This window comes from Lonchura striata, chromosome 6 (genome assembly GCF_046129695.1).
Source record: "Lonchura striata isolate bLonStr1 chromosome 6, bLonStr1.mat, whole genome shotgun sequence".
Lineage (NCBI taxonomy): Eukaryota > Metazoa > Chordata > Aves > Passeriformes > Estrildidae > Lonchura > Lonchura striata.
The window spans coordinates 50,203,218-50,213,406 of record NC_134608.1 but is presented as its reverse complement, the minus strand read 5'-3'; the positions used below and the strand labels follow the sequence as shown (position 1 = coordinate 50,213,406).

Genomic DNA, 10,189 nt, shown 5'->3' with positions numbered 1-10,189 from the left:
CGGCGGCAGCGGCCCCCCCGCCCCGCCCTGCGCAGCGCCCGGGCCGCGCCTCGCCCCGCGCCGCGTTTTTTGTGAATGGGACTCTCAAGGAGCGGGCCATGACGTCACCGCCGGGCCCAATCGGCGCCCAATGGAGGGGCGGGCCCCGGCGCGGTGATTGGCTGGCGGGCGCGCGCGGGCGCCCACGCAGGCGGCGGCGGCGGCAGGTATAAAAGGGGGCGGCGGGCAGTGCGTGACACCGCGGCTCGGCGGCGACACCGGCACCGCGCCCGCTCCTCCGCCCGCGCTCCGCTCCGCACCCCGGTAAGCGCCGCGCCGCGCCTCCCCGCGCCGGGCGGGCCGGGGGCGGCAGCCCCGCGTCTCTGCCGGGGGCTTTGGAGCCGCCGGTGGTGGGCTCGTGTACGCGGGGCAGCGGGGTCGGTCCTTCCCCGCTCGGTCGCTTCCTCTCCCGCCGATGCGGCGTGGCGTGTCCGGCCAGGACTAAGTGCTGCGGCAAAGGTCACGGCCGGGGCGCCGCGGGGAAGAGGGGAATCCTTTGGAAGCTGGCTCATAGTCCCCGTCGAGTGCTGGGAGCTGGCAGACATGAGGATGATGTGGTGGTTGTGATGTGCTTCTTGGAGTCCGAGATACTGATGTTGTGAGAGAGGTGTATATCATGTTTTCAATAATAGCTATTTTTACAGGTTTTGTGCTTACGACTGATTTTTAACTTATTCTCTTCCCTGGCTTCAGTGTAGAAGTATTTATTGAAATTAAACCACTTAATTCTTAGTGTAATCTGAACGGGGGTGTTAGTGTGCTGGCTGGCAAGAGGCAAGCAGCTTCAGGTAAAGTGCTGACAAGGGCACTTTGTTCTCAAAAATGTTAAACACTTATTGTTTTGCCTTGTGATTTGTATCTGTCCGTGTCGGACATGGTCTGTGACATTGTGTGCAGTAGTCACAGGAACGCGTTTTCTGCCAGTTTGAGGAAAACTGCTTTAAGTTGAATGCAAATAACTGAAGCTCTTAAAAGCCACGTTTTTCTGCCCTGTAATAGAGCCAAGCTATAATAAAATTTTGAGAAAACTAAAGCACAGTAGCAATAATAACAATAAACAAAAAGGTGGATTTAAAATATAAAGTGGCTCATATTTGTGCTGCTTGTGGTTAGGAAGCAATGACCTCTTTAGTGGAACTTGCAGGATTGAGAGAGTTGGAAAACAGCCATTGCTTGATGTACCTCTTTGTTGTAGAGAGGAAATCATGGTTATGCTGAAGATTTCATCTTTCCTTGCTGTTTATGCCTTGGTTGTGTGCCAGATGGACAGCTTCCAGGCAGCCCCAGTCAGGTAAGAAGCTGGTCCTGTTGCTGAGTGTTCTGTCTGAATGGTATGAAAATACTTAATATTCTTGAGAGGTCCAGGAGGGAAACAGACCACGGTGAAGGAGAAAGGTGGCTGCTTTTTGTGCTGGGGCGTTTTGATTCCATCTTTAAACCTCACAACGCTGCGCGTGAGGAGAGCGCATCGGGCTTTGCTCATTCAGCCCCTGAAAGGCACTGTCAATGACACACAGCCTGCCAAACCCCTCTCCCTGCAGCAGTCTGGCCTTTGCTCACCCTGTTTCCCTTGCCTCTGCCCAGACCTGGCTTGGAGTCCATAACGGATCGAGTGACTCTCAATGAGTACGAAGCTCGGAGGTTATTAAATGCGCTGGTGAAAGAGTTCATACAGATGACAGCAGAAGAGATGGAGCAAGCCTCCGAGGGGAACAGGTAAGGACTGCAGTCCTGGGCAGCAGAAAAGCAATGTGGGAGTGTTATATGTTTGATATTTAGCAAAAACCATTTGAGCAGATCCTCTGCAGGTCAAGATCTTTTTGTTGTCTTGAGGTTATGGCTAAATGGTAAAGTATGATATTGCAGAGATGTCCTAGTGTTGGTGTCAAGGGAATGGCTTCCACCTAGTTAACCTGCCTCTTATCTATCTCTTACGTCTGAAAGTGGAGGGCAACTTGATCTTGAATGAATAGGTTGTGTTAAAATATAGCAGCAAAAGGTATGTCTTCCCAGTGGGAGTGTTAGGGCACTTCTCAGTCACTCTTGGATTCTCTGTCGTGCAAGTGCATGCTGTTGTAAGGCATGGAAAGTCCCTGGCAGGAGGGATGTTTTCCTCCTGATGCACGCAGCGCCACTCTCCTGGGACCAAAGGCATGCAGGAGCATTTGCATTATCCTAACAGGATTTGCATTGCAGTGCATGGGGATGGATGAGACACTGAACAGCATGCTGGATATGGGGGAAGTTAACTTCCTGACCTCTGACTGTATGAGTATCCAAAAAGGCTAATGGACTTGCTTGTCAACAGAATTGGATTCATTAACAAATGGTGTTTTCCTTCGGACTGCTTCTGTATGGACTTGCCTTGCATGGAATGTGATGTGGAGGGTTTGGATTTATTTTGAATGAATTTAAGTTTCCTAACAGTAGATCTTTTGTGCAGGGAAGAAATGCATGAATGTGCATGCTTGAGGTTACTCTTCCTTTGGGCATGTTTTTATTTTTTTTCCCCCCTGCAGCCTGGATAAACCCATTTCCAAACGCTGTGCCAGTCTGAGTACTTGTGTGCTGGGCAAACTGTCTCAAGAATTGCACAAATTGCAAACTTACCCTCGCACTGACGTCGGGGCTGGAACTCCTGGCAAGAAACGGAGTGTGCTGAGTGACCTGGAACATGAACGCTATGCAAACTATGGGGAACCCCTAGGAAACAACTAGACATGCTTATTTCTCCCCCTTTCCCTTTTTTGACCTGATGCATGTGGATATAACTTTGATTGCTAACTTTGCTGTCTTCTTTTGATTCTGTTTTTGACAGAGAATGTTTGAGATGGACCTAATGTTAGGAAGACCAAGAATATAACATGCATACCAAACTAGGGGAAAAAATAAATAAAAATGATCAGCACTGCCTTGACATTCCAAATGATTTTCTTAGATGTTGATTAAAAAAAAAAAATCATTTCTGGCTGCTAAATATACAATTAGATTCTTTCTTTTGTGCTTACCCATGCACTTGTTCAATAAACCTATTTTTCTATAAGGGTTAGATCTGCTTGGTTTAACATTTTGTTTTAGAATGTGAGATTTCTAGAAGAGGTTAGAAGCCTTTTGCAACTTGTCTTGATGTTCAAGAGAAGTAATGCTAGTAACTTCTAGAAAAGTTCAAAGAGAACTTAGATGTCAAAATACATATAAATTGTTATGTACTGCTGTAATCAGGCATGCATGCAATCCTTTGGTAGGGACCCTGAGCAGCAAAGAAACGCGAGGCTCATACATATTCATTCTAACAAACTAGAAATGTAATCCTGTTTAAAACTTGGTGCTGAACATGTCCAGGTAAGAATTTTGTGGTCTTTTTCTTTTCTTATTTTACACTAGGCCTTTGCACTATATTTTAAACTTACGTACCTTTAAAATATTTGTGTTGATTTACAATTCACCTGCCTTAGGTTATCTTGCATTAGGAGCCAAACCCAGATTTCTTTACAGTTCTGTTGCAACACTGCATCTGTCTTGGAATTTAGAGGCCTCTTTCAAAAACTTGGCATTGGTTGTAAAAACAACTCTTCATTGTTAAAATTAGTAAACTGCCTTGTGATGCTTAGCTGAGAAAAATCCCTCCTACTGCAAGAAAAACTCATTGCTTTAGTAGAAAATTCTTCAAGTGGGGATTGTGTGAATGCATTTTCCTTGAAGCTCCCCATCTAGCACAACTCTTAGCTGTAAGCTGGATTGTGAGCAGAGAGTTAATACTGTCAAAGTCTGAACTGCCCCATGGAGAAGTTCTGTGGTAGACAGAGGTCTAGCTGGGGTAAAGAGAGGTTCTCCCATTCCCACTAAGCACCTGGAAGCAGTGTCTATGTGTGGTTCAGCTCTGAAGGCAGCTGGTCAGAGTCACTGACAGAGCTCCTGTAGTGATCAGTGATGCTGCAATTCCATGTCTCTTCTGGCTGTTAGGGAGTACAGGTGTTGGAGTGAGAAGTGAAAAATCTGTGTTGGCTACTGCCTTTCAGGAACACCTCAAGCAAAATACAAATGTGGGTTTTTGGAGGAAGAGGGGATTGTTTAAGTTCTCCAGATCTGAACCTCCTCAGCTCCTTTTCATGGCCGTAATGCCTGGCTGGAGGCAGACAGTAACCCAGGTGTAGCTGAAAATCTGGCCTGGATTTAGTCTTCAGTGCAGCTGCTTTTATAAAGTGAGCCTGACATTGAGAAAGCCATAAAGAGGCTTCTTTTAGCAGTTAAAAGCCATGCACAGAAGGTGCAAATGCCTGCTGCACAGCCAGCCTACTTTTAATCCTGCAGCAGGGCCTTTGCTAGTCATGGTGATGTCTCACTGCATGCAGGGTTCGTGCTGCAGGAACTAACTCTTCCTTTTCCTCCTGAAAAGCAGTGTAACAGCACAGAAGAGGGCCTGCAACACAGCCACCTGTGTGACCCACCGCCTGGCAGACTTCCTGAGCAGGTCAGGGGCAGTGGGCAAGAACAACTTTGTCCCCACCAACGTGGGCTCCAAGGCCTTCGGCAGGCGGAGAAGAAGCGTGCAGATATGAGAGGTGAATGGTGATGTGAACATGGTAAATGCACGGCACCAGACAGAACCTGGGCATCACCAACATTTTAGTTGTGTGGGGGGAATAACAGACCTGCAGTGGTCTGAGAAGACAGGGGGAGTAAGAGTGTAAAAAGAAAAAAGATGTTACAAATGGAACAAAGACACATGCACAAGGGCTTTTGGAGATGTTCTGCTTGGGTAACCACTTTCACAGTGCATTATCTAAACACAGCAATTTGGTTGGAATTGTTTGCTTGTTTTACCACCAACATTTCATTATCAATGTATCAGTAACTCTGGTGTTCTTTCTTACAGATTGCAATGAAACTGAAAACTCAACTTTAATTTCTAATGGAAGCAAGTCGTCTTCATAAACCAAGACCACCAAAAAGATTAATTTTTCATCCTACTATTTAAAATGTTTTATTTAATACAAATGAAAACACTTCTGTTATGTATAGTAAAAGAGAATCTAGTTATTAAAGTTAAATTATTGTATATTCTTTTTATATGCAACTCTATTTCAAATAAAATGTGACAGCATCTATTATTTATTTATCTTCCAGCTTATGTGATCCATGCTACTTATCCTGGCCCTACTGCCAAATCTCGGGGATTATACTAAACTGCTGCCTGGCAAGGCATATGTGTATTATACAGTGTGCTGTGCCTTGATGTAAAACACTTAACTATCCTGATTGTACATATGTTTAAAAAAAAAAAGAAATCACTTCAGTATTGTATTATTTGTGAATTTAAGCAAAATTAAAAAAAGTATTTTAGATACACTTGGATTGAGAAACTGATTTTTCATTTGGACACACTTCTGGAGACATGTGGCACCAAGCCAACATCATTGCAGATCAGCTAGTCCATTGATTTGCTCCAGCCTTAACTATAAATACTCGGGTTTGAGTCAAAAGTTCAGAACAGAAATAATAGCTGCTTTTTATATATATTTCAAAAAAAAGCCCCAAATGATCCAAAAGATACCACTTAGTGAGACTTCTGCTAGAAAAATAAGATGAAGCCACAGGTACATCTAGTAAAAACATGGGGCCAAATTTCATTATGTAGTTTAAAACTAAATCTTTTTATCCAGGCTCTAGTTCAGATCAAGTGGCCTGACATCCGCTGTAGATTTTTGTGTAGAGTCAAAAAAGTGAATTAGGAGGAGAAAGAGAAGCTACAGAAATGTACATTTCTTTGAAGCAATCCTGAGACAGAGTCTATTTAGGGATCAGGGATAAATAATTAGAGTGAGTGGAGAAGAGGGTAGCTGGATCCATTCCATGGACTTCTAAGTGGTGCTGCCAACTTCCTTCTCAAAGCTGCTGCTGTTTCAGTTTAGTAGCTGAGTCAGATATTTGTTTAGATTTGTTCTGTGCTTTACAGCCTGACCCTAAAATCTGCTTCATCAATTCAGATGAATCCCAGAATGGGTGAGGGAAGAGGCCACAGGGCATTGTGTGGTCCCACCTCCCTGTTCCAGCAGGGTCATCCTACACAGCACAGGGTTTCATCCAGAGGGCTCTGGATTATCTCCAGTGAGGGAGGCTCCACCTTGCAAAGCAAGGGGTGAAGGTTCTCAGGCTGTCTCTGTGTGTCTCTGCTGCAGGTGTCACCAAGAGGAGCTTGGCCAGCCCGGTGTGGACACCCAGTGATTTCCAGCCCGTGCTCGCTCCCGGCTGCGCGTTCGCTCCTCGGGGAGCACCAGCCCTGGTGAGTCAGAGTACACAGCAGCCTTGCAGGAGATGAGCCACGGCACTGTCTTTGTGCAAGGATCTGCTTGGGTTAGACCAAACTGCCAGTTTTGGAGCCTGTAAGCGTTTGTTGCTATGTTTCAGGTATTTTTCCTTATTTTTTTTTTTTTATACAAAGCGGGGGTCGTATGCTGGGATTGCCTGGCAACCTCAGCAAAACTTCCCTGTCACTGCAGATCCTTTGGGCACAGGTGGCAGCTTGTTTCTTTTGTTTCCTAATACAGCACTCAGCAGTTTAATCTTCTCTAAGATAGAATGCTAAGTACAATTATTGGGGTGAATACATGTATTTTAGTGATTCATATTCAATAAGAAGCTAGGCAATGCCCACAGGCCCCTTCTGGCTTTAAAGACTAAATGGTCAGGCAGTTTATTTTTTTCCCATTTACAGCCATTCTCTGCTGAGAGACACTTGAGGCTCTGCATAATTGAATGTCAGTAATCTAAAAACTGTTAGTTCCTCTTTTCAGTTTAACAAAGTTATGCAGGGGATTTCCTCAGACCAACATTGGACACCACAGCATAAACCTGACACATAAAACATTCAAGTAGCCTTGGTGCTGGCTTTTACCTTGTCCTGGATATAGGAAATTTGGGTGAAACTTTTGATACATGTTTTTTGTGCTGATTGTTGTTTTCTTTTTCCTTAGGAAGAACTAGCTACTTTCCCACCTGAAGATCTATTCCTGTTGTATCTTCTGTCTCATTTCTCCTTAGGATGTCTGTCTGCACATCAATGCAATACACTTAACAGTACATGTCCCTGAAAAGGAAAGAGGGTTGAGCAGTATAGAAGCAAGGGGGAATACAAAAAAATGGAATTTTCCATAATGTGAAGGGATAGAAGCCCATCACCACAAAACTGAGATACTCAGAGCTTTAGGAGAAGTGGATTGTTATTGAAACTAAAGAAAAGCAGAGTTGTAAGCATTAATATTTTAAGGAAAAATTTTGTAGTTTTAAGGCAGTAAACATGGTAGAAGGAATTAAAAAGCTGCTAGAAGGTTGTCAATGGCTTTGACTGACTGTGAACAAGTGGAAGAAGTTGCTTCCATTTTTAATAGATAATGTTCTGGGTAATATTACCAAACTTGTCAGTTCTCAAGTAAACCCCAAACTTCTACTCCAGGAGAAAATCTATTTTGGAGTTAGCATTTAAAAAGGAAAAGTGTGGTTTCTAATGTACTTTTCTTTCCATTTTAATATATTGCCCTTCTAAGAATACTTGAAGCTGGTGAGAAGTATAACATTGGTGCAATATATGTGAGTGGCACCAAACCCAAGTTACTTAGCATTCAGTATTCATGCACAAGTGTCTGTGTTGTTTATGAGGCAGTATCAGCCCGACTGTAGTTTGGTTCTAATATTTTTAGATGTCTGTTTGCGTATGTTTCTTTTAAGTTTTTTTTTTTTTAATCTGAGTGCAAATGAAGTTTTGGGAGAGTACTTTGCAAGCAAAGGCAAAACCAGAAGAAATTTTTGAGAAAGAAAGGGTGGTGATATGCTCCTAGAGCTCCTAGAGCTGACTCAGTTTTTGTTTCATTCACCAGGACATTTCTGCCCACACTGATTGAGCATCATTTTGAAATAACCCAAGTGGACTTCCACTGTGGCAATTTTTTTTTCTCCTTCTGTTAGTGAAATTTAATTCATCTTCCTGAAAGCTTCCATTATCTGCAGTGTGAGAAGGGAGCAGAGCTAATGTTATTGCTTCTGACACTGAACACTGCCAAAAGCAACTTATATCAGGCAGTAGTAAATTTTGGTATTGGTTATCTAATCCAGCATTGTCATGTCTAATTAGCAGATTGAACATCTCGAAGAGGTGAAGAGTTTAAAACCCACTGGAGAGTTCAGATGTGCGTTTTTCTAGACTGAACTGTCTCAGAACAGGTGAATACTTGTTAGAGATAAACTGGGTGCTTCAAGCCTGGCTTCACCCAGGTTGAGCACTGACAGCTTGGCTCCAAACTGGTCACAATCACTGCCTCTGTCAGTCAGCTGAAGGCTGCCCTGGCAGCTTAAAGGGCTCTGCATGATACACACCTTTTCTGTCTCTTTACTATTCTCCACTTTGGATGTGCCTCATGCCTTCTGAAATTCTTTTCTGTAATTACACCTCTTTTTTTTTTTTTTTTTTTTTTCCCACAGAAAGGAAATAATTCCCATTTCCAAATTACACCTAACATTGTCACACTTTCTCTGTGAACTTTCCAGTCTCGGTGAGATTTCTGATTCAATGGAGTAATCAGAATCGTTGCAACATTTATCTTTTCTTTCTATTCTTGGCTTCACCACAGCTCTTATTTTCACCAATTACTCTTTTGGCTGGGGCTGAGCTGTGATCCCAGCTAAATGATTAGTGTCACCTCCACGAGAGCAAAGAATTGCCTTGCAGTCTGAATGTGGAGCTCGAGGACTTGAAGCACTGAACAATTTGTGTGATTACCTCCCCAGGACACAGAAGGGGCACAGGATAGCCAGGTTTGCAGCCACTAGCTCCTCTCCTCCCCCAGCAGTGTGACCCAGCCTCTGGGTGTGATGGAGAGTGCCTCTCCTCCTCCTCCTCCTTCTCCTCTGCCAGGGCTGATGGAGAGAGCAGGCTCTTGGCAGGACCTCTGGAGGCATGGAAAAAGGAGCTCATGCTGGAGCAGGTCTGTTGGCAGAGGTGTGACCCTGTAAGGGACTGTGCTGGAGCAGCCTGTTCCCAAAGGACTGCACACTCTGGAATGGGATCAGTGCTGGAGCAGTTAATGAGGTGCAGTATGGGAAAGACTCACACTGGAAAAGTTGGTGGAGGACTTTCTCTTGCTCCTCTCTGGAGCAGAGGAGGAGTTTGAGGAGTCCTCCCCAGGTGGAGAAAGGAGCTGCAGATGCAGCCTGTGATGAAATGAGCACAGCTCTCATTCCACATCTCCCTGCACTGTTGGGAGCAGTGACAAGGTAGAGAAATTAGCAGTAAAGTTACACCTGGGAAAAAGAGATGTAGGGAGAGGTGTTTGTAAGACTTGGTTTTACTCATTATCATTTAACTCTGATGTGGTTGTAATAAATTAAACTGATTTCCACAAGTTTAGTCTGCTTTGCCCATGACAGTGAGTACTGAGTGACCTCTCCCTGTTCTTATCTTGTCCCATGAACCTTTAATTATATTTTCCCTCTCATGTCCAGGTGAGGATGGAGAGTGGTGGAGTGAATTTTGTGGGTACCTGGAGTCTAGCCAGGATCAACCCACCACACAAAAGGAGCATAATCATGTGGCTATTTGGAACCTTTATAGTTTTTTGTAGCTTTGAAAACACTTTGAATGTCCAAATATATTGTGTCAGACACATTAATTTGCATATTATTCTGCTGACATGCTCAAAGGATGTTACAGGTTTTCACTGTCTTTTGTTGTGGAATGAATCAGTTATTCTAGTTAGCATATGTTCCTAAAATAGTTGAATAAATAGTTCATAATTCCATTTTTAGCTCATGGAATGGCCATGATTTTATAGGGAACCATGATTTTATATGGAACCATATCAAAGTTGTTATTTGTAGTGGGTAGGAATGGCCTGTTACTGAGAATGAATTCCAGGAAAGTGCATCAGGGGAAGGATGACAATCCTTGTAGTTCAGTGAATTCCACGTGGACAGGAAATTTTTATTTGTGGAACAGTCTTAGTAGCTCAGGGGAACATTTTAGCATATCAATCCTGCTAGGCTGGAGAAGACAATGTTGCCAGGGTCATTCTTGAGTGTGTACATTTTCCAAGGAAGGTTTCACTCTTAGTTAATGCAGTCCTTCTTTATCATTCTGTAGTTAAAGATACAATCTAAG

At 43.8% G+C, this 10,189-nt stretch overlaps 1 protein-coding gene across 4 annotated transcripts; it reads left to right on the top strand.

Moving 5' to 3' along the window:
• Positions 1 to 233: 233 nt before the first annotated feature.
• Positions 234 to 5,388, top strand: CALCB (calcitonin related polypeptide beta). 4 transcript variants are annotated; one of them, XM_021525665.3, is made up of 5 exons: positions 234 to 303; positions 1,235 to 1,330; positions 1,624 to 1,755; positions 4,439 to 4,601; positions 4,916 to 5,388. In XM_021525665.3, exons 2-4 carry the CDS (start codon positions 1,245 to 1,247, stop codon positions 4,596 to 4,598), a joined length of 378 nt encoding a protein of 125 aa, XP_021381340.1. In that variant the 5' UTR covers positions 234 to 303; positions 1,235 to 1,244; the 3' UTR covers positions 4,599 to 4,601; positions 4,916 to 5,388. The 4 variants fall into 4 exon arrangements, with proteins under 4 accessions (XP_021381340.1, XP_021381339.1, XP_077639904.1 ...); XM_021525664.3 differs by having other exon boundaries at positions 4,436 to 4,601; XM_077783778.1 differs by having other exon boundaries at positions 4,436 to 4,622.
• Positions 5,389 to 10,189: the final 4,801 nt, after the last annotated feature.